Here is a 23,854-nt window from a genome sequence, read left to right as displayed (position 1 = left end):
CAATGGCAATGTTGGAGCTCTGTACCAAAGGGCCCATTATTCCAGTTGCTCTGGGTCACCTTCTGACCTTATGTTGACATTTTGCAGCTGTCTGTGGAAGGGAATTTCTCTGAGGGGAAGAAGCATGTGAGATTCTTTATGCTGGTTCAAAATTTTCCATGAATTTTAGTTAGGTGTGCAGCAACACACAGAGCAAAAGACAAGAAGCAGGAGATGCTCTGCCCACCCGTATATACAGTCACAGAGATCATCAGGTCAGGAAGCTGAGCAGTACTGAGCACCTAAAGCTAAAGAATCTGAGCTAAAGTCAAGCTGGCCCATCTCTGGTTGTGCCTGACATTACATTTTCTTAGTGATTGATACAGACTAATTTAAATAGCCCAAGTGATGGAACTATTTCCATTTACACTTGGGCCTCATTAGCGTGGGCTTTACCAAACTCTACATATTTAGCTCATAACCTTTTCCTCAGGGGTCACACTTTCTAGTTTGCAGCAGTTAATGAGATGCACAGAATACAACGTTCCTGGCATGAAAAGCTCCAGAGGCACTGTACTCCTTGCTGGGATGCCAGATTATTCCCTACCCCCCTCACCCCATTATCCTCCTCATCCTCTGCATTGCACTCAGACCTGCACTGACCTTTTTGATTCTCAAAAGCAATGAAAATGCATAAATGCATTCCGTTTCAAGAGATGCATAATAAGAAGCTAAAGAAGTTAGCCTGGGACTCTGAAATGCTCAGTCCTCAGCTCTGCAAAGGCTCCTTGCATGACCTTGCCTAAGTCATTTAATCTTTCTCTGTTAAACATCTCTGGTTGTGACCAAGGAATGTTATTCTGGTCTTCTTTAGTTAGACAAGGATATTTGCAGCATAGGTTATGTCTCCCAAAGGACAGGAGAGCATGCTGGGATGGGTCATTCTGAGTTGTAAGAGTCCACTAATCATCTTTGGTTAATTATGTTCACTTTGGCCTGTGGGAGGTTTTCATCAATAGTGTATTTCCATGTTCTGAACTAAAATCCAAAATCTATTGAATTCACCAGTACGGCCCCGATGACCTCAGACTGCAGATCTTGGCTCTTCAAAAAGACCTCTTGGAAACAAATGGCAGCAGAAGCCAGTGGAAATGTGGATGTGTGAGAGAGAAAGAGCAAAGGACGTGAATGTAACTGGTTGTGAATGGGGCTGCTTGCAGAAGCTGAAGTCAGACAAGGGGAAACAGGCTGGGATTTCCTTTAGTTCATAACTGCAGCAAAGGAATGAAGAACCAAGTCTGGAGAGGGGATGCCAGAGCAGTAAAGAGATCTACTTCTACTTCTACTTACCAATTCTGTCCAGCCTGTCGAGAGCCACAGTTTCAAAAGCTCGCCGCATCATGGGATACTCTTCCAGCACCTCGTTAAAGTTGTCCACTGAGAGCGAGTAGAGGCGGCAGTAGGTATCAGCTCGCACGCTGGCTGTGCGCCGTCCACGGGTCAGCAGGCAAATTTCTGGAATGAAAGACCCAGTCTGAGAAGGTGAGGACAGATACCATCACTCCTACAATACAAGAAATGGCACTATCACCAATAGGCAGCCCTGCTGCCACCCAGTCTCTTCTCCAGCTGGACTCTTACCTGCTCTCCTGCTGAGAGCATGAACAGTGGTGATATTCTGCATATGCAGTAAGAGCTAAAAAGAGGGCTCAGTTGTGGCAGCTGCTACACACAGTTGCACCTCAGGGACTCTGCTGATTTAATTAGCCAGTCAAGTTTTCGTATGGTGGATTATCAACGATATCAGACTGGAGAAGTTGTTTTTCTCCAGCTACTCATGGGCACTAGGAGCAGAAGGTCAGACCGTGCTCTCATTGATGCCAGTTATCCCTCTAGACTTGTAGTAAAGGCTCTATGCTGATCTGTGAGTTTTGTACTTGCTAGTAATTTTGATCCTCACATTGGAACATTGTTTTTTCAAAGTCTTCAAGGTTTTTTGTAGATATGCCAGAAGCTTACAGATTATCAGAGAAAGCCAAGTTAGTGACAGTTACTAACTCTTTGTGTATATACACTGCAGTCATCTACTCTTAGGAGGATGCTCAGTTGGTTACAGAACAGAAAGCCCTTGACTGTACCATAAATGCTTGACTCAGACACAGATGCTCCTTGACCCCCTCAGTGCACAGCTCCTGAGTCCTGCTTTTCCACTGATTATACAGTCTGAGCAGTCAAGACAGGCTCTTGCAGACACTGTGACAGAAAGACTGACAGAATTCTTCTCTGTGCTGTGTCAATTCACCAGCACCACTCTCAGGATGCACTCTAGGTCTGTCCCAAAGCACTGGTACAGCAGCACTACGAGGTTACAAGTGCATTATGAGGCTACTTTCCTAAGGAAAGTATGCTTATGAGATTATGTGTGTGAGGAGTTGTGTATATGGAATCCAAATCAGATTGAATTTTAACCATCTGGTAGTCAGGGTACCCTGACTCCAACCCTGCCACTTCAAATCCAACTGACTCAAATTCTAAAGGATCCTTCTACTCCAGGTAGGTGCAGACAGGTTGTTTCACATGAACTGAGATTCTGACAACAGTGTAGGAAATGCATTACAGGAATTTTTTAATAGAAAAAAGGTCATACAGAAGGGAAGGCAGGTTTCATTCAGCCCACTCTCAGCAGGTCATTAATTGTGGTACACTCAGTGCCTGCACTGAAACATTGATCTACTAGAGAACTTGGGCTGTGGGTGGTGTCCCTGGCAGAGCTCTGATGGGTGGGGCATCTCTGTGTAAGAGCAATATCTTACATCTTGTCTAGTATTCTTTTCTGACCTCATGCTAGTTTCCCTCTTCCAGAGCTCTGCTGCTAATACATTATGCCCATCTGCTGACCTTCATCACATTTTGCTGAGCCACAGGCCGAGGGGATCATGGACTATGATTTTGCCTCTGTTTACACAGCACTCTGTATGATGGCTGCCAGACAGTAGGATTAGGCAACACTAGAAATGTGCTTGGAGAATTGAGAATAGTCCATTTTTTAGCTTTGGGTTCTCAGCTTCACAGATCTATCAGTTTGCTTGGGGCAAAAAGAAATGAACTTACATGAACTAAGTTTCCCTTCTCCATTTTGTTTATCATCTAGACTCCTGCACCACCCTTGAGTCCCAGTCACTTTGTATTACACAATTTACTATATGGGATGCTACAAGACGGGTGAGATGAGCAGAGATGGAGGGTGGGGTAGGAGGTGCCTGGGGTAGCGGTTCCATGTGTTGCCATCCTCGTGCATCCAGAACAAGTTAAGGAATGTAAGAGTGGGCATCACCGTATCCAAATGATAAACTAACACGCACCTCCAAAGTAGGAGCCATCTGCCAGCTTGGTCTCCTTGTTGCCTTTAGTGAGGACGCTGACCACCCCGTGTTGGATGAAATACATCTTCTTGCCAATGGTGCCCTCCCGGATGATGTAATCCCCTGGCTGAAACACCTCGAACCGCAACTTGGTCAACATGGAAGTCACAAAGTTGGGATCTGCATTGGCAAAGAGGGGCATGGAGGCAACCAGCTTCCGGCAGTTGAAGTTTATGATTTCCTGACCACAACGTGAAGCAAAAGAGAGAGAAAGAAAGAGGAGGCGGAGAAAAGATGGGACAGGGAACAGAAAAGACAGACATATATATGTTTAGTCAACATCTAGTAACTTATGAAGACCCTCCACTTGATCTGTGCATTACAGAGTGGAGGAAAAAAATGCTATTCCCTTACGCTGGCTCCCCTAGAGCTGACTGGAGCAGACTCTGGATGCTTAGAGCATGCAGCAGTGATAGCTGAAGCCTACAGCTTGGCACCACGTTTCACTGCTTTCATTTTCATTTATTTATATGCTTTCTCTCTGAGCAGGGACAACACCCCTCAATCTCTTAAATATACACAGTATAACTCTTTCTGTAGGAGACCTTGGACTGAGAGAGATGCATAGCACTGGTAATATGCTGTATGAAAAAGCCCAGGGCTCCTCTCTGGGAAAGAGCTATAACTCACCTTGGTAGCCCTTGTTCTCCGTTGCCCTTGCTTGTCAATGAGATACTAAAAGTCCAAATGTGCCCAGGCACTCCGAGAAAGAATTATCCTGGGCAGATGGGGACAGTGTCAAGAGAGGGAAGGGAGAGGTACCCACCAGTCACTGAGTCTTAGGCTGTATCATCAGCCTCTGATGAATAAAACTCAACTCAGCTGACCAGCTGTCACAGAGCAGACAAGGACTGTGTCTCCTCCTATGGCATGGTGTCACTCAGAGAGTACAGCACCACTTTCCACTGCACAGGAGCTGCTCTGTGCTGCATCAGCTCGGACTCAGAGTGACAGAAAGTGATACTGAGTAAATCACCTCAGCAAAACTCTCCCTAGCCAACCAGGGAAACAGTGTCTGGATGGGTGGAGAAGGAAGAAAGAGGGTTGGGGAAGCATCTGTCTCCTCCTCACTGGGGTTCTTCTTAGGGATGCCCTTTGAGACTAGTTTTAAAATATGGCTGGTAGATCCTCATCTCTTCTCTCTCCCGTGGAGGTACATTATATGAGAGGGAGGAAGACAGAAGGATGACACTTCTAGTGTTTGTGAGTAACATGTTGGAGGCATATACTGCATTGTTAGGCTTCAGACAAGGAAGAGGGTTTCCTGTAACAACTCCTTCAAAACATAGGCCCTGCTAGAAGTCTCCTCCTTCCTCTGACTCTGCGTGCTATAACAGCTGATGAACGGGACACAGACTACACAGTCCATAGATGTTTAAATAGTGTGACCAGCAGAACCAGGGCAGTCATTATGCCCCTGTACTAGGCACTGCTGAGGCCACACCTTGAGTGCTGTGTTCAGTTTTGGGCTCCTCACTCCAAGAAGGACACTGAGGTGCTGCAGCATATCCAGAGACAGGCACCAGAGCTGGGGAAGAGTTTGGAGAAGTCTTGAGAAGAGCAGCTGAGGGAGTTGGGGGTGTTTAGTCTTGAGAAGTTTACTGGAGGCACGATCATTCTCTGCAACTATGTGAATGAATGGAGGTTTTAGCCATGTGGGGTCAGTCTCTCTTCCCAAGTAACAAGGGATAGGACAAGAGGAAATAGCCTCAAGTTGCACCAGGGTAGGTTTAGACTGGAGATCAAGAATATCTTTTTCAGTGACAGGGTTATTAAGCATTGAAATGGGCTGCCCAGGGAGGTGGTGAAGTCACCGTCCCTGGAGGTATCGCAAAGTTGTGTAGCAGAGGTACTGAGGGACATGGCTTAGTAGTGGGCTTGGCAACATTAGGCCAGTGGTTGGACTTGATTTTAAAAGCCTTTTCCAACCTCAAAGATTCCATGATTCTATGTAAATACATGAGATACAGCTTAAGATTAGGGAGCACACAGTGGGAGTTTACTGAGACACTGTACCTGGTGCACTCTTGTGTGGAGTGGGAAGGGGGCTTGAAGAAGTGTGCTGTGCTGCAGGGGCTCTTTGGGAAAGAGCAATGTCATTGCCAGATATTGCCATATCTTCAAAAGTTTCCAAGAGGTACCTATTCACATGCTGAGTGGGTGGCAGAGCCAGTGTATTGCAGTGATTCTCAGACTCAGGCATGAGCCCTGCAAATACCAAAAGCCCACATTTCTTTCTCCACAGCAGTGGCTTCTGCCATAACCAATGCAATGGAATTCCAGACTCACAGCAATGGCTAGGACAGTCCCTCCCTCTGAAGTAAACTGCCTCCAACAGAGACATAGCCAAGCTATGGACCGTATTCTTCTTGGCCTTGTTCTCCCAGAAAGTTAGGAACAGGTACAGCCCCAAGAAAAATGAGGCCTTTATGACTGCTCAGACAGATGAATGTGCTGTCTGTTGGGTATAACACTGGAGCACATGCAGAGGCAGAGCTAAAGGGAAAGTTGGCCTCCCACTACTCCCATCACCTGCAAAGCATTGGGATATGACACTGAACACCAAGAGCTCCACAGCTGCCAAAGGTGACAGGAACATGCAGTGCCCATTCTCTGCCCTCTCCTTACCTCTCGGAGGGGCTCACTCAGCTCTCCCAGGATGCTCTCCTCATCAAACATCTTCCCCTGGTAGCGGTGCTCATAGTAATCATGGATGCGCTGCCGCATGTCTGCAGGGAGCTTGTGGAAGGACATGTACTGTTCCACTTGTTTGTACTGCACAGGGGAGAAAGCAAGAGAAGGACTTACAAGGACATGCAACAAAAGGCATCCGCTCATGGACAAGTACCTGTTAAACTGGACCCATACTTGCTTCCTTCATGGCAAGCAAGGTCTTGGCAGATAAATTTGGTGCAGGAGCCAGCAACTGCCTGTATACACAGGGGGTTCGCAGACATCTTGGCTATCTTCTGCAAATGACTGCCCCATGTTTTAACCTCCAAACTTAACCTCAGCCTATTATGCTGTGTAGGCAACTGCTCATTCTCTGAGTATGTAGAGCATCCCAAGCACCTGTTTACCTCTACACACACAGCAAATGCTGAGAGCAGAGAGGAGTAAGATGTGCTCAGCTTGGAGTCTCCTCTCAGCAAATATTGTTAAGCGAAGACTGTCTAAACCCTGTGCAGAGGAGAGCAAGGAAAGTACTGTGTGCCCTAAACAGAAGGTGTTTTTCTCAGCACAAAGCAGAACAGCAGCCAGGGTGTATGACCAGCAAGGGATGTGTAGCACCTCAAGGCCTCAGACACTCACAGGAACCCCCGCACAAAACATGGGAACACAGTTCTGCCTTGGATGTTTGCAGTCACAGACAAACCAAAGGATACACACAAATAGAAATCTGAGTTATTTAATTGAGGCTGTGGTGTCTGTGGCCTGCTTTTCATCTCCTTTGTATTCTTGCCTGCCCTGCTATGATGGGCACCTTTGCTTTCCCACCTAGGGTTGCACAAGTCCTGATTTCCATTCCTTTTTGCTGGATGTCTGTTGCCTCATGCTCTTGTGCGATCTAATGTAGTCCGTAGTTTTACCTAATGATTTTCATTTCCATCACGTCACTTAGAGGGGGATACAAGGGCACACTATGACTGTCACCAGAGCAGTATTTAGGTATGAATGGTGTTTTCTGTGAATAAATGACCCTTTGTCAAGGGCACAAGACTGTAAATGGGTTCACTTGCCTTGAAGGTGCTGCAGGGATGGGTGTGCGCATTGCAATGGCCATGCTCCCTCCTACTGGTACGTACTGCATAATATTATCTGGAGTATGTACCATATGAAATAATGTTGACAAGAGGACTCTTTGCCATCCCTCTTCCCCCTCTTCTCCCTGAAAAATCTGTCCCCAAATGCTCCTTTCATGCAGCTTGTGCTGAAGACCCTAATTACCAAACTTCTGCTTGTTACAGACCTCTTCTGCACACCAATGCCACTCTGCTCCCAGCACAGTCTGTGCTGGTGCTGCCTTGCATGCTAACGACTTGATTTGCACTGGAGAGGAGGAATTACTCTAAGAAGCCAAGGTGGCAGAGGGGACACTTGGGGTTTCCTGGCATTTCCAGAGCTTTTTGTCTGTAGCTGGCATCAGAGGAGCTGGCTGTAAATATTCATGATCACTACAGCATTATCAAAGTCAAGCGAGTCACCACCTCCCCATGGGGAAGTCAGGCAGAGAATCAATAACAAATGCCTGGGCTTTATTATTGGGCTTGCTGAAGTTCTGCAGAGACTGGTAGCATGCTGTGACAGTCAGTGATGGTACTGGGTGCAGCACAGGGCACACAGCTCCTGAATGAGGGGCAGAAAGGGAGCAGAATCTAAAATTTCACATATGGGCAGCTCACTGGTCCAAGCCGAACAAAAAATTTTTCAGGTTATGCTCTTAAATGCAGAAAGTTGAGAGGCTTGGCTCAGACATCCAAAAATGCACTGCTGCATTTGAGACATCCAAAGATGTGAGGGTAACTGGTGAACTTCAACAGCAGAGTGCATGTGGATTAAAGACTTTGCTTGATAACCCTGAATTGACAGGTCTTCCTTCTTCAACCGAGTCTCTGATACTGTGCAGACCTGGCACTCTCTAAAGCCATTTCATGCACCCTTGAGCTGGCACCACTTTGAGCATCTTTCAGATGTGCCCAGATCCCTTTTACCTCTTTTCTCCCTTGTACTCGTCTCCATGTCCTCAGTCTGACCTGTGCTCAGAGGAAAGCACAGAGATTAGTGGCCTCTCTGCATTGACCTAAAAAAGACTCATTTAGGAATTATTTGAATCTCTCTGAAGACAATTGAGTCCATTTAAATCCTAACTCATTTTCTTAAGTCTGTTTTTCCTCAAATAAATCCTTGAGGGAAGTATTAATATATCAAAGGGAAACCATTTAGCTGAGTATTTTTCCTTCTATAGCTGGCCACTTCCACTTGTCATCTCACCGCTCTCCCTGCTTCTACCAAAGCTCAGACTGCTCACAGTCCTAAGGGAATGGAATATTTTTAACACCTTCCATGCCCTCAATCTCTATTATGAATCTTCCTCTCTCTGGCATAATAAATCACTGGCTGAAAAGGCTTGACTATTTTCTTGCCCTATTTCTGAATATAAAAAAGATCCTGCATCTGAGAAGAGCTGCTCACATCCCTGTTCTGGCACTGACACCTCTTTGAGACCTCTCTTTGTCCACACACATCACTGTTCAGAGCTTCAGAGCAACATTGTTTTCTATTGTTGCATCTCAGTTCCTTCCATGCTTTCACAGTATATTTTTTTCATAAATGTTTCCTATAGCCATGGACACACACACACATAACCAACTGTAAAGAAGGCCCATGGATGCTTTTCTCCCTTTATTGAAAGGTAAATACACCTTTGTTACACAGAGCTGTTGTACTGTTTGCATTCTTCCAGAAATAGGTTGAAATCACTGTGGGGCAGAGTTTAATCTTGGTCATCATCTCCATGTCTGGAACTATAAGTCACCAGAGATACACTTGTGTGATAAATATGAGAATCAAGCTGAATAAAAAAACTAAGGTGCTCTGACAGCATTTTGAATGCTGGTAGTATATATCCTGTGGGATTGGATTAATTGGATTAATTGGATATACAGAATCAACCACAATGTACAATGTTTTGGCTCTCTTAGGTGAATTACTGCTTCATAGGGGTAAAGATTAAGTAATGAGATTCACCAGATGGAGAGTCTTGATGAGACATAGTTGCATTCTCTGACCTGCAAAACCGTGTCACTCCCCAACATTTAGCAATCTCCAAAACCAAATACATGCTGAGTAGTTTGGGGGTTTTTTTTTAGTCTTTTAAGCCACTCATATTCCCATCCTCAGGATTTGTTCCAGAACAAGATCTACATCTTACTCAAAATGATGAAGACACACATTCTCATGGAGTCAAATGACTCAAGGAGTGAATGGTTTAAGGGAAGAAAAGTGAACTTTTGTAGCACAATAAAATCTTGCAGACACTGCTGGCATGACCTTCGTTGGTTTCCTTTTTCCTTTTATGCTTGTGGCATATTTACTGTTAGTCCTTGCTTACACAATTTTGCTCTTCCCTCCTCAAATATTTTGCTGAGAGCTGTAACTGGTGCAGGCTACCAGAGTTTATCTAGCGTCTGACAACACTTCAGAACACATCTGGCTCTGCACATATACTTGTACCCATGAGTACTGTCCTGCCCTTTTCCAAAATACACACATTCACCAAATCAAACATGCACTGGGCTACCGTCTCCATAGCAACAGGAAAGTGATTGAGAGGAGCTGTATTCAGGCATGTGCTGTCTTTCCCATATCCTCCAGCACCAAGGCAGCAAGAGGATGGCCTTACAGATGAGACTGAAGAAGGAGTCGGATTTCTTCACAGAGGGAAGCAAAGGAAACTCCAAGTGAATGAATAAGTGGAAAAACAGCTGGGTGGTAGTGAGAGAGGGACAGAGTGTGATAAAGGCCAATTGTAGCAGCTCATATAGGAATCAGTGCTTATTTCAATATCAACTCAACTACAACAATGGTGTCAAACATTATCAGTATTACTTTTGATTAATGAGCTAAATTTAAACCCATGTCCATGTACTCTTCAGCTTTGGAAGCTATTTGATAGCAACCTCCATTTGCAAACAGCTTTATTCAACGTCCTGGTTCTGAGCTCTCCCAAAGACTCAGTTAATTTTTGTACCACAGAACCAGCTCTGTTTGCTACAGGAAGAGACTCTGAAGTGTCACATGTTATGTGGCTGAAAAACATGCCCTTATGGTAGTGATATGTTCAGAAATCATCTTACCTAGAATCAGGCTCCTTATCTTTTGTGGTGTTGTAAAGACCACAGATAATAGCAGAAAACTCTTGAAGCCTTTTTTTTCCTCCTCACTTTCTATGCAACATTCATTACATTGAAGGTAGCTGTAATAATCAGCTGCAGTAGCTGCCTCCCCTTGCTGTTAATCAGTACCTATTCAGGCAAGGATTATGCTTCACACAGTCCCGTTTCCTGGCTGTGAGATGTCAACAGCTTGAGTAGGGTCAATTGCGAGTCTGATGGAACAGTGTTTTCTCTCCTCTTGTTGGCTGCCCACACGGGGGATGGTGCCGATAGCACTCAGTGCTGTTTGCAGTCACACACCCAGGGGACACATCCGGCTTTGCTGACAGCAATGGAAATGTCTGCTAACTTCAGGGATCCTAGGAGAGCAGAACTTTGGGACAAATCTGTCTGCATTAAATGCTGTAGACATTGCCTCATTTGTCTGCTCAACCTTAAGGTCTAATCCTGTGCATCACAGAAGATGGTGCAATGATGAATGTATTCTGTACAAACTTGTACACCAGGGCCACATAAACAGCTGGTTTCCCATGACTAGCTCATGGGAAAGGCACGTGAAGAGAATGCCTTGCTAGCTTTGAGAGGTCACATCCTACCATAAGTCAATAGTCTAGCACAGGGGACTTTTGGACCTGGCCTATGAACCTTTTATTATTCATAAAGCTCATACCACAGGACATTTTGGAGATGTCAGGTTGTGTCACTGGACACACATATCTCGAAGTGTGATGGGGAAAAAGAGGTGAACGTTATTTTCATCAGAAGAACAGAATGACAGAGATGAGGTAAAATTGCCAACAGACAAAGGCTGAAGATGGGGAAAAAGGAACAGTGAGTCTGTGCAATTTGAAATCAGTATTGTTGGGAGCATTCTTTTGCCTGGAGAGATGGCTCAGCAGGGAGGCTTAGTGGTTTGCATTATGATGTCTTTATTTATTTATTTACAGATCAAGTGCCAAAATGAATTTCAAAACTGATAATGAAGTTTCAAATCCCACACCAGGATACAGAGAATTGCTGAAGCAATAGCACTTTCCTTTCCGTGACAACACAGACAGTACTCCTGTGTGCACAAACATACTACTCTGAACAGGTTGTTGTGAACCTTGCTGAAAGAACAGAATTATTTGTCTGCATCCCACTCTCAGGAATAAAGTGTCAAAATGTCAAAGGTGTCCCAGCTATAATCCTGGTATTTGGTACATCAAACCAAGATGAATGCCTAACATAAACCTACTGACAGAAGGCAATCTGCATGGCAGCTGTGGTTCTCCTTCTGTAAAGGTGTCCCACAAAAAGGCCCTGCAGTGTGATTGGCTGCTCTCTGCCCTGTCTGGTATGGGTGCTGCACACATCTTGCACAGTATCACCATCCTCCACTCCATGCACATGCTGCCACCACAAGATGCACACCACCCCTGGCACCGAACCGCCAGCTCCAAGTGCTAATGGACCACTAGTACTGATAGCCACAAGACATGCTCTACACCTTCAGAGTGGAGCTTCTCTTTGTAACACATGGCTAAACAGGTTCAAGGAATAATAAGTTCATCGTAACACATTCTTGTGCAAGAACAAAAGCTACTTGACCCCAGTTTAGTTTAAGCCCCAAAGGGAAGGCAATGGGCACTGCAAGGTGTTTTGGCAAGTAACCATCAGGTTTTCATTCAGAACACACTTCCATTTTATAACCAGACCAGGATTCTTTCATGAAAAGGATTAAATGACCTAAAAAAACTGATGCCAATTTCTGATTTTTTGTTTTGGCTGAACTGAACAAACACTTCTTTATACCATCCCTTACTTATTTCTTACATTCTTCTAAAATGGTGATGGATATAGTATCTGTAAAAGCACAGCTGCCTTGCAGCACTGCAAATACAATTCTGAGTCAGCCATCCTCACAGAATCTTCACTGCTCACTGCCTGAGAGCATTTACAGACTTTCAACCACAAAGAATGATCTATGTTGCAAGGCACCTCTAGGGGTCATCTGGTCCAAATCCCCACTCAAAGGAGGGACAACTTACATCAGATGGCAATTTTCTGTCAGCTTCCTTGGATTTACTATCACATGTGGGTGAGTATGCAGAGAAGATGGGAAGGGAGAGCCCTTTGCTGTTCCAGCAATTCTTTAATACATCAGACAGAAAGCTGGACAACCCCTGTTAACTTCAGCTGTATCTAACCTTGCTCCTTTCTCTTGCTGATTCTGGACTGCAAACCAGCCAGAAAACCATGTCCTGATTACAGAAAAAACTACCAAGAGACATCACAGACACACCAAGCCCACTGCATGTCAGAGGCTCTTGCTTTGAGACACAATCAGTAAAGTACACTCTTTATAAGCCTTGTTATCAAAGCCAAATGTTGTGACTGATGGTATCATAGGACATAACAGTTCTCAGGCCACCTCTAATAGACTGAGGTACTACATAACTAGTGTAGTCATAATAGGACAAAGCAAGGCTCTCTAAATTTCTTCCACTTAGAAAATTTGACTAAATTTTGCATTTGAATCTATTTTCCAGACACCTTTAATTTCTGGAGTGCTGCATGCTCCCTACCCTCTCCTTCACATGCATTACCAGAAGAGTAAGGGAGCTTTGCAGTTTTCCTGACATCCAGAACTGAGATGTCTACTCAGGAGAGGACTTCTACATAACCCCTTGAAACCTTATGAATCTGGGAATGAGACCTAAGAACTTACAGACTTTAGTGACCAATCATCTTGGGAATGTCACTTTCATCTGAATAGAGACAGGGAACTTCTGGAGAGAGTCCAGCACAGGGCTACCAAAATGATCAGGGGACTGGACATCTTGCTTATGAAAAAAGGCTGTGGGAACTGGGACTGTTCAGCCTAGAAAAGAGATGACTAAGGGGAGACCTCATCAGCAATTATAAGTACCTACAGGGTGGATGTAAGGAGGATGGGGTGACACTTTTTTTCTGTAGTATGCAGTCACAGGACTAGGGGTAATGGACACAAGTTGGAACACAAAAAATTACACTTAAACACAAGGAAAAATTTCATTACTGTTAGGTGAGGTAGCCCTGGCACAGGCTGCCCTCCTCCTCTGGAAGCTTTCAAAACCCTCCTGGACACATTCCTCTGCAACCCCATTGAGGTGAACCTGCAGGGAGTTGGACTGGATGACCTCTAAAGGTCCCTTCCAAGCCCTGCTAATCTGTGAACACTGTCTAGACTGGTAATGAACATGGAATTTCCCATCTGACAGTTTTGTGGCAGAGTAGTTGTAGGAATATTGGCAGCCTTTGCCCAACTCCACACTAACAGAGCAGCTGACATTGGTCAATTGAACTTGTGCTATGTCATCCCCAAGGTAGAACTGGCTAGGCCAGCCTGGAGCCATAAGAATTCAACCTCAGTACAGTGTTGTGCTTGGGAAAAGTTAGCTCTGCTTAAAGGAAGGTTGGAGGAGGGCTAATCACTAAAGGCCTGTTGCCAGGCTTGTGTGATTATACTGTATCCAGGATCCCAGCTAGGATCACTACACAGAATTCCCTGCACACTTTTAGAACACCAACTTGCATAGTACAAGAGCCCAAAACTACAGAAGTAGCTATGAAGTGGTCTCCAAGAAAGAACAAGGACCGATTAAGCCCACAAGACAGGTTTTCACTTCCATTGTAGTAGGCAGGCAGTATCTCACTTTTCTCTCTCAAATAATGGTCTAACATCTGCTTTGCCCTCCAATAGAGATGGCATGTTCCAGTTGTTATTCTTCAGCCTTTACAATTACTAAATTTTGCCCAGTTACACTTTTCTGAATGCAGGCAGATGACAGAAGGGATGAAATGCTGATAGTTTGACAGTAAAGTGCTTTTTTTGCTTGAATAGCCAGAACTGTGGCAAGGACTATGCTGATGTTAGTTAAGCAGGGCTGTTTCAGGAACTAGGAGGCAATGTCATTAGTTGCTTCTGTAGGACTTATAAAGGGATTCTCTCTTAAGTGTTACTCGTTTGCCCCTGTGCAATCGTGCTGCAGCAGGTGCTTCTTCGGGATAATGACAAGTGAATATGCAGGTATCTACCCAGTTTCAAAATATATTTTCAGAACAAGAGGCATTGGCTACACTGTCCATAGAGGAGGAGGAATATGAGAATGAATGTGGAGAGCAGAAAGCCTGAGAGAACGTCAGTGTAGCAGACAGATCTTTAGGAAAGATGAGGCTCTGGAGGTGGAGATTATGGCTTTACAGGGCTCTGCAACGCTGACAGCAACAATTCCTACCTCTCATCCATCATTTTTCCCTCCGTACCTGAGAAGATAACACAGAAGAGCTTCTCTGCAGGATGCCCATCACAGCATGCATCCTGCTGGGATGGGAGAGTGCAGCCCAGAGACTCTCTGCTTTGTTCCAAGCTGCAGTGAGCAGCATAATCATCACTCCCAAACATCTCAAGGTTACAGAGTCTGCTGGGGAGGATGAGTGAGTGTGTGTGTGCCTGTATATATATGTGTGTGATGACCTGGCATAAACACTAATCCAGTGGAGCTATAGGATTAGAGAAATAAATTAATAGGGGAATCTGCAAAAAGCATGAAAATAACTTGCATATCATTCTAGTTTATTCGTCTCCTGGGTAGGAAACTCTCCCTTTTGTGAGCCACAGCTTCTGCAGGCTGTGCAGCAATTTCGCAGTCAATGATGAATTTACATGTTAAGGCTTGAGCTGATCCACAAAGAGCTGCAAGGCCCTCTGTTCTTGCTTATGGACCATCTCCCTGCACCAGCTCTGGCACTCAGCAGCTTCAACCCATAATCTGGCCAAAAGCTAATCTGGAAGATAGAAATCATCTCAGTAAAGGTCTGAGAAGCATGAAAAGTAGTGCACAAGCAGAATGGTACAGTGGAGAAAGAGTGGCAGGGAGCACTGGCTGAGAATGGAAACGTGAAGCTTCCCCTCTATAGTCAAAGCTGTCATATCAATTCAGTTATAATACAGAACCATATGGCATGATTTTGGAAATTTTTTTCTAACAGAATCCTTCAGGATGGACTTGCAATAATACTTTCTCACATGCAGGAAATAGACACCAATCTTGTGTGCAACAATAGTTTGGATTCAGATACCAGACTGAGTTTGAGATAAGAATCAGCTCCTGATCCTGCTACTGACACTCTCTGTGACCATGGGCAAGTAATGTAGGGCATAACAGACTGTGATGCAAAAGTGGATAGACAGGTCCCTTCCAACTTTGCCTCTGTGACTGGAAATAAAACAGTCACTTCAGAGTGACAGATCTAAAGTACTATTCTGATTCAGAGCTTTTAAAGGCAGGCACAGAGCCAGTCAGTGGCTGTGTCACTTCCAGTGCCTGAGCTGGTGTGAGTACTTTGTCCCACATGAGACTTTCCACTTCTACTCAGAAAACCCAGCACTACACTGTCTTGGGGGGTGCAACTTCCCTCTCCAAATTCTTCATGCACATTGATCCTATGCAGCTCCCCTGTGCAGAAACCAGCACAGCATCAAGTCAGATGCTACAGGTGGAGATTTAGACAGGACAGGGATGGAATGTTCAATGAATCCACCTCAGAGTGAGCCAGGCCTGCTACTGAAGCCAACAGACTGTGCATCTTGGCTTTTAGTCCTTTTAAAAGCCTTGTTTGTACAAGGGAAAATTGCGTTGGTTTGGCAGAGCTCTGTGAACCTTCTCCACAAACTCTCACAAATCCTGTCTCGAAGGTTACACAAAGCAAAGCTTGTCAGCAGTTACTTGCAATAACCATCTGTCCTGTTACTATGTTCTTTCTGCTCTTCCTCAACCTCCTCACTGTCTTTGGCTACTCCCAGAACAGCTGCTGGAGTCTGTGTAGCCTGACCTCAGTGGAGGTGAGAGGCAGAGCCCTGTTTGTAGCCCAAAGGTATACTCAAGTCTCTAAACTGTTGTATGCTTCTTCTAATCAACCTTAAAACTTGTTGAGATTCTTTACTTAAAATGTGTTTCAACAGACACATTCTCCCATGAAGACTGAACTAAATTAAGTTGCAAGGCTGTATATCATGAAGCAGTCTCATTTTAATCGTGGTTATTCAAGCTCTAAGGAATGCAGAAAGTAAATACATATTTGTTTTTAGGCCATCATTTGTCCCATTTGCAAGTGGAAAATGAATATACTCCATCCCCATGGCATTAACCCTAGAACAACACCTTGGGAAATGACCCTGCTATAACCACCACACATAAAATAAGTCCTTTGTTAAATCCTCTAACACTGCCTCTGTCACAAAGCTTTTCTCCTGGATCTATTAACCCTCTCGTTCACATTGCTACATTCTGATAACATTACACACTTCTGCTACTCCCGCCGCAGTCCTTACTGGCTTCATGGTGCTGATTCCTCTGAGGACTGACTGGAATCTAGCTTCTAGGGTCACATTCTGCCCTTGTCTTCAGATCTGACTTGAGAAAAGTCATACTGCCCAGTCCTGCAGGTATAAAATTGGCTGCAGCTAGTCTGACCAGGTGGCTGGATCAGTCCTTGACTTCTTTGCTACTTCAAACACATTTGAATAAATACTCTGCATACAGAGATTTGATCAGCTTGCATTCCTAGTGCTGCAGTGTCCTTCTCTTCACTGTGCCTTAGTCTCAGTTATAATTAGTCCAGCAATTTTGTGATATAGTGGTAAAACTGTGCCCAGTGCTCTGGTCACATCCCAGTCTTCCTGAAAAGCCCTTGTCCTGGCTTTTCCCCCTCATAGCTCCACTTCTCCCCCTCTAACACTACACAGTCTAACACTTTCCTGCGGCTTTTCACGAAGCGCTGCAGTTCTTGAACTTGAAGGCACCTTTGACACATACTTACTTCAGAAGCATAGGTCCCTAAACATCCTAAACAATTCTTGCACTCCACCTGGACTGAAACATTTGTGTTAACCCGCTCTGTCTGGGTGGATGCATCGACCTTCACCAGGGTTTTATCCACCTGAGCCTTGGCTTTAGCCCTCAGGTGAGTGCCCACCATCTTGCTAGACTGAAGCAGGAGCACTTCTCTGACTTCCATCTCTCTGTGAGGGCTGTGAGATCGTTCCCTACCTGTCCTCCCTGCTCACCCTGCCTCCTGAACTGTCGCACCACACCTGGGTGTCGCATCATTCCCTGTTCACCGCGCTCCTGGTCGCTCGCGCTCCCTGGGGAACATTTAAATTGACCACAGTTGCTGTGGCTCCACCTCCCAGCAAAAGCGTCCCACTCGTGAGAGCTGCCTGCTCCTGGCGGCTCTCCTCGCTTCTCCTGCACTCCCCGTGCTCCAGGAACCCCTGGCTTACCTCAATCGGCCGCACAGCCGCGAATAAACGAGTTTCCCTCTGCCGTGTGTCCTGCTGATTGAACCAAATTCTGTTCCAATGTGTTCCTAGGCTGTCTAACACTCCTTTCTCCCATCTCCTCCCTGAACTTAAAATTCAACTGTGCATGCTAGCCACAGTTTACCTGCTTGAATAACAGATCACTTTCACTTAATCTAACTGTACCTGGCAGGGTCAGAATAAGGCCAGTAACTAATTCTTCCTCTTAATCTTTAGATTGTATGCATCCAGAGGACCCTGACCATAACACCTCCTTGCCCATGGCATCCTCAGCCCTACTAATTGAGGGCAATGCTTTGGAAGTAACCTATTGTGTCTGCAGTGAAGTCCCTTCCTCACTCATTCCTCAGTTAGGCCCTTCTCTGCATTGCACACGGTCAATGACCTCTTCTGTTTTGTGGAGATGCAGGCCTACTGGTTCAACCAGAAGTTGAAGGCTCGAGTTTTGCCTGTCTGTGTCCTAGAGACAAAAGCATCATTGTACCAGCAGCCCCTTTTCTTTAGATAACAAAATATCATTGTGCAGGTAGCAATGGCAGCGGAGGCACAGAACGAGGGAAGGAATTGATGCCATTCCATGAGTTACTCCTCGCCATCAGAATCAGTGACTGACCCTGTTTGCTCCCTATCAACAATTCACAGAATCACCTTAACCGCCCCACATGCCAGTTATTGTTGCTGCAGTGACAACCTGATGAGTTGTGACATTTCTGTGTGTGCCCTACATTATGCAACTCAACAACTTTGCAATTAATTCAATAGCTACTTGCGGAACCTGTTCTGAGCTCCTGGGCTTTGATCTATGCTTTGGGTTTTGTTACATAGCACCGAAGTGAACAATGTGGATACTTTTAAAGTACTTGCTAAACAAAAACTACACATTCTGGAACATACACTTGTGATTTGAAACGATATCAGAAAGGACAAAGTGACTAACACTTTAGATACCAGTGACATTGACAATGTTGATCTAAAAAGACAATGAGAGGCAACAATAATCACCTACTGCTCTACTATTAGTCATCTGATCTTGCATCTATTTCCTCCTGAGGGTCTGTTTGAGTGAATGGATGCATATGAATTACCAATAAACTTGCTGCGGTGACAAAGTCACTGCACCTTTGGCCTCTCTCATGGGTCATTGACAGTCCTGGCTTCTCCCCAACAGTGCATAAACCACCCCAGGGTCACATAAGCGTTGCAAAGCCCAGTCCTTACCTTCTCCTGGTACTGACGCCGTGAGGAGTCGAGAGACTGGATTAGGGCTGTGGCATGGCCGATGAACATGGCATAGCAGGTGGCACCGACAATCATGCTCAGCATTGTGAGCCACACATCTGACATGCCCACGGGTGCCTGCTGCCCATACCCAATGCAGAGCATGTGACTCATTGCCTTGAACAGCGCATAGGAATACTGCTTGCCCCAGGAGTCATTCTAAAGAGATAGATAGACAGATAGAGCTTTAGCATGGCACAAGACATTCTCTGAGATGAACACATTCTAGAAAAACGATACCTAACATTAGACCCTAAAGCCCACATTTAAAGCACCTCTACATGTTAAACAAGCAAGTTAATACTTTGACGGCTTTGAAGTGCTGGGCACATTTGATTCAGGACAACGCTTTTTTTTCTGTAGTGTCCAGTGATAGGACAGTGTAGTGTCCGGTGTCCAGTGCAGTGTCCATGGTAGTGTCCACTGTAGTGTCAAGTGATAGGTTAATTGACAAAAGCTGGAACACAAAGAGTTCCACTTAGGGAAAAACTTCTTTACTGTAAGGGTGATGGAGCCCTGACACAGACTGCCCAGGGAAGTTGCAGAGTCTCCTTCTCTGAAGGCTTTCAAAACCCGCCTGGAAGCATTCTTGTGTGACCTGCTTGAGCAGAGGGGTTGAACTGGATGATCTTTAGAGATCTGTTCCGAACCCCATCATTCTGTGATTCTGTGATTTAAAAAAAAACAATAAAAGGGGAAAAAAGCACCCAAATTTAGTCATTTGACATTAACTGACTTTGGCCAGAGTTTTCACAGATTCCTTGTACCCTTCTTTCCAGTAAAACTTTCCAGAAAGGAATCCCGACAGTCTGGCACACTAGTAACCTGAGATACACTGAAATTATGCATTAGGATATTTTTTAGATGACCCATGTGTGAGAGAATGAACTGAAGCATATGATCGCTCTAGTGGGAAATGGACTTTAACAGAGAGGTGGTAAAAGAGAGTCTGAGCAAGGTTGCCAGCAGAAAGAGTGGGGAAAATCACTCCCCAGCAATTTAGGAAATGGTCAGGGATCTCAGGTCATAAACTGAAGAGATGTGAAGGGCAGAAAATTAAGATGATAATGTCCAGACAGAAGGTTTTTCTCAGTGTAAAACAGGGCTTTTTCCAGGGTGTTGAGAAAACTAGAAGTGGTCTCATTTCAGAGATGCAAAAAACTACCCTGAGGAGCCAGCTGAAGTCAATGGCTACTTTTGGACACCCTGTGCTCTCCCACTGCAACTAACACAAGAAGTGCCTCAGCAATGACATTGTGGGACAGGAAGAAGAAAACAGCATAAGTTTCACAATCACTCTGATTAGCTTGAGTTTGTGGAACAGTCCAAGGTACATTTATTATGCTGTAGGTATGATATAGCATAGTCCTTGCCACAAAACCTTGTAAAGTAAATGCACTGTCATCATACATTGCTATTGCAAGGTATGTAAAAAAATACCTCTGCTACAGTGACATTCACTGCAGCACATAATCTGTACATTTATCAGTCTCCTTGCTGTTCCTAAGAAGATGTTAACATCATGGATATGTACAGACACACAGACCATGGCAACTCGGAAGGTCATTCGGGAGGCCTGGTTTATGGTTTGTCAACTCAAAAAGTGATACTTTTGTCAACTCCATTTGGAGAGATGCAGCAGCAGTCTCAGCAATGGTGACCTGTAATGCTGGGAGCCCTGGAGATTACTGGATGCCTCTTTGGAGGCATCTCATCACAAGGAGGTCACTAACATTGATGGCAAATTTTCAATAAGCATATAAGTAGTGAAGAGAAGCAAAGCCTACTGTGAGCTGTGGCTGAGCTGGAGCCTCTGGAGAGTGTTAATGCTTGGCTACGAGATAAGCACGTGGACAAAGACAGGCAATAGTCTTACCCTGGACATATTCAGTTACATTATGCAAGACAGGTCTGATTTGCACTGCAACAAGAAGGACAAAGCAACAGAGGTGACAGCAAAGCAGACACAGAAGCAGCAGCACATTCACAGCCCCACAAGAGCCCATCCCCTGCTGGCACCGGCCTGGCTGGGTCCACCTTCTCAACAAAGCAGGAACCTCTTCACCTCCTGCACTGGAAAAAACTACCCTTGAGCCAAGAGACACACAAGACACAATGTGGCCGTTGGTGCCTCTATTCCTGGCTCTGCGGTTGGCTTGCCAGGCTGTGAAGGCCTGCAGTCTGAAGGGGAGACGGCTACAGATAAGGGCAGAGAGCACTGACACTCTGCTGTACAGGGCAGCAGAAAGGATCTGACCACAGGGGCTGCCTCAGGTGCAAGCACCACAGGAATGAATCTGCCTTTTATCTGTCACTCATGCCGATGCTGTGGCTCCTAGAGCCCTACTCAAAGTAGAGGGGAGCATTTTTTCCACCACTCAGGTCTTGTGTCATTTTGCAGACTCACTTCTGATCTGTGAACGCCTCAAGCATCTCACAGACCTTACACAGATACCCCTGCACCTTCACTGGTAACATTTACAGGAGCCACAGTTCCTTTCCCCCAGCCCTGTAATACTACCTATGACCCCTGCACTTACAGAATGGCTAATGCTGTAAACTCTGTGGCTTTAGCCCATCTATTGCCATTCGCTGGGAAGTTGTCATCCTGAAACAACATGCAGGAGCAGTTACACTTCTTCAACTTGTGCTTAAAACAGTGTATCACCTGTAAAGGTCGGAAGCACATTCCCACCTTTACTGGGGCAGAGGCAGTAGCACAGGTGTCTGTCCTATCCCTTCCTTGTTAAACAAATTCTTTTCCCTTGTAGGCATTTCTCAGGGAACATCACTGAAATTCTACTGTCTCTTGAGTTCAGTGTTGCAGTTGTTTAACATGGCAGAGAATTTCCAAAACAGAATGAGAGGAGAGTGGAAAGAAATGCTGAGCTGAAATTCCAAAGGGAATTTAGGGAGACAGGACTAATAACAGCTGAGCTGTAATTTGATATATAAGGACATTGTCTGCCAGGGTCTTATATGGCCACAAATGATCAGAGCCTAAGAGGACATCTGAGTATCGGAACATCTGAGGCAGGCTTGAGTTCTAAAAGCCATTTTTCCAGCAACTTGCTGCTTGAGAGGGCTGTTTACAAGGAAGTTTACCAGTGTTTTGTAGGATTTAGTCAGACAAAACAACAACAACCATAATTACTGAGTTCCCATAGACTGCAGAAACACTTATGGCTCTCTGGGAACTCTACACTTCACAAGTCACAACCCCAATTCCCCTCAGGAGCATGGCTCCCCGTGAGGGCAGCCTGCTTTGTGTCAGACCAAGGAGATCGCTGAGTAATGACAGACTAAGCTACGAGAGCTGGAAGAAAACCTAGAGTGTTTAAAAAACATCCTAAGCAACATGGTCTGCTGGGAGAAGACATCAAGGACTGCTGAAAGAGAGGCACTTCCATGGAGGAGAAATCTTTCAAAGCAACTACCTTTAGGATGCAACGTCTGAGCATTTTGATAATCCGTAAAAGGCATTGGATCTTAATGGCACTCTATATGATGACTCTTTGCTTATAGGTCTCAGTGTATCTCTAGTTTTCCAGCCTGCTTTACACTCTTCTGTCTTCCACAGAATAAGCAGGCAGGTCAAGAATGCAGTACTTGAAGACAGACTAGCAGAAATGGTTCTAAATGTACTGCGGACACACATTTACTAGCACCACAGTGCCTTATATTGATACTGCTTGTTTCTGCAAGAGCCATAGCCCCATACTCACTATACCACTTTGCCAGTCCCCATGGTTGGAGGGTTGTACTACTTCAAATCTACTGGAGAGGCTGAAGTGGCCCATGAGGGTAGGTAAAAGAGGCCTTAAACTGCAGAAAGAAAATGACTCCTCATTGACCAAATCTCAAAGCAAGCTAAAATGGAGCTGCAGATCTGTGCTTGAACATAGTAAAGAGGGATGTTATCTCAGACACATGCCAGGCACCAAAAGCATTTGCTAAAGGGAGTTACAATTACTTTGAGGTGGTTTCTCAGACTAGCTTGTTTTTAACTTTCATACTGACAGGACTCTAACGGTTTCTTTGATATTAGTGTCTGGACTGCAATGCCTCTGCTCCTGTCCACTCTTGAATACTTGGTGACATGTTCCTGGAACACTTCAAAGGCACTGTTGCATTCTGTAGTACCCTACAGAGGAACCTAAAGAAACAGTCTGATGTCTTACAGGACGTTTTGGGTCTGATGTTCACATGAGTATACCTCCTCAAAATCTCACTGGAGAAGACTAGATAGAATTTTAGAATCCCAGAATGGTGAGGGTTGGAAGGGACCCCTAGAGATCACTCAGTTCAACTCCCTGCTAAAGCAGGTTCACCTAGATAAGGTCACACAGGAATTTGTTAAAGTGAGTGGGGAAACCTCCAGAGAAGGAGAATCCACAGCCTCTCTGGGCAGCCCGTGCCAGGGCTCCATCAGCCGAACAGCAAAGAAGTTTCTCCTCATATTCAACTGGAACTTCCTGTGCTTCAGCTTGTGCCTGTTACCCTTTGTCCTGTCACCAGTCACTACAGAAAAAAGACTGGTCTCATCCTCTTGACATCCTCCTTTAGGTATTTATAAGCATTGATAAGGTCCCCTCTTAGTCTTCTCTTCTCCAGCCTAAACAGCCCCAGGTCTCTCAGCCTTTCCTCACAAGAGAGATGTTCCAGTTCCCTGATCATCTTGGCCCTCCACTGGACTCTCTCCAGCAGTTCCCTGTCTCTCTTGAGCTGGGGAGCTCAGAACTGGACACAGTACTCTAGGTTTGGCCTCACCAGGGCAGAGTAGAGGGGGATCAGAACCTTGCTAGACCTGCTGGTCACATTCTTCTTAATGCCCCTCAGGATGCCATTGGCCTTCTTGGCCACAAGGGCACATTGCTGGCTCATGCTGTCTACCAGAATTCCCAGGTCTCTCTCTGCAGAGCTGCTCTCCAGCA

At 45.2% G+C, this 23,854-nt stretch overlaps 1 protein-coding gene across 1 annotated transcript in view; it reads right to left on the bottom strand.

Moving 5' to 3' along the window:
• HCN4 (hyperpolarization activated cyclic nucleotide gated potassium channel 4) overlaps positions 1 to 23,854 on the bottom strand; it is a 111,906-nt gene that overhangs the window by 16,100 nt on the left and 71,952 nt on the right. Inside the window, exons 4-7 of the mRNA XM_061999910.1 lie at positions 18,861 to 19,079; positions 6,030 to 6,176; positions 3,342 to 3,582; positions 1,330 to 1,494 (exon numbers count right to left, since the gene is read on the bottom strand). Of these exons, the coding sequence (XP_061855894.1) occupies positions 1,330 to 1,494; positions 3,342 to 3,582; positions 6,030 to 6,176; positions 18,861 to 19,079 (772 nt within the window). The remainder of the gene's footprint in view (positions 1 to 1,329; positions 1,495 to 3,341; positions 3,583 to 6,029; positions 6,177 to 18,860; positions 19,080 to 23,854) is intronic.

The sequence above is a fragment of the Colius striatus genome, chromosome 7 (assembly GCF_028858725.1).
Source record: "Colius striatus isolate bColStr4 chromosome 7, bColStr4.1.hap1, whole genome shotgun sequence".
Lineage (NCBI taxonomy): Eukaryota > Metazoa > Chordata > Aves > Coliiformes > Coliidae > Colius > Colius striatus.
Note: the sequence above shows the minus strand (reverse complement) of the source record. Positions and strands in the feature narration are given on the sequence as shown.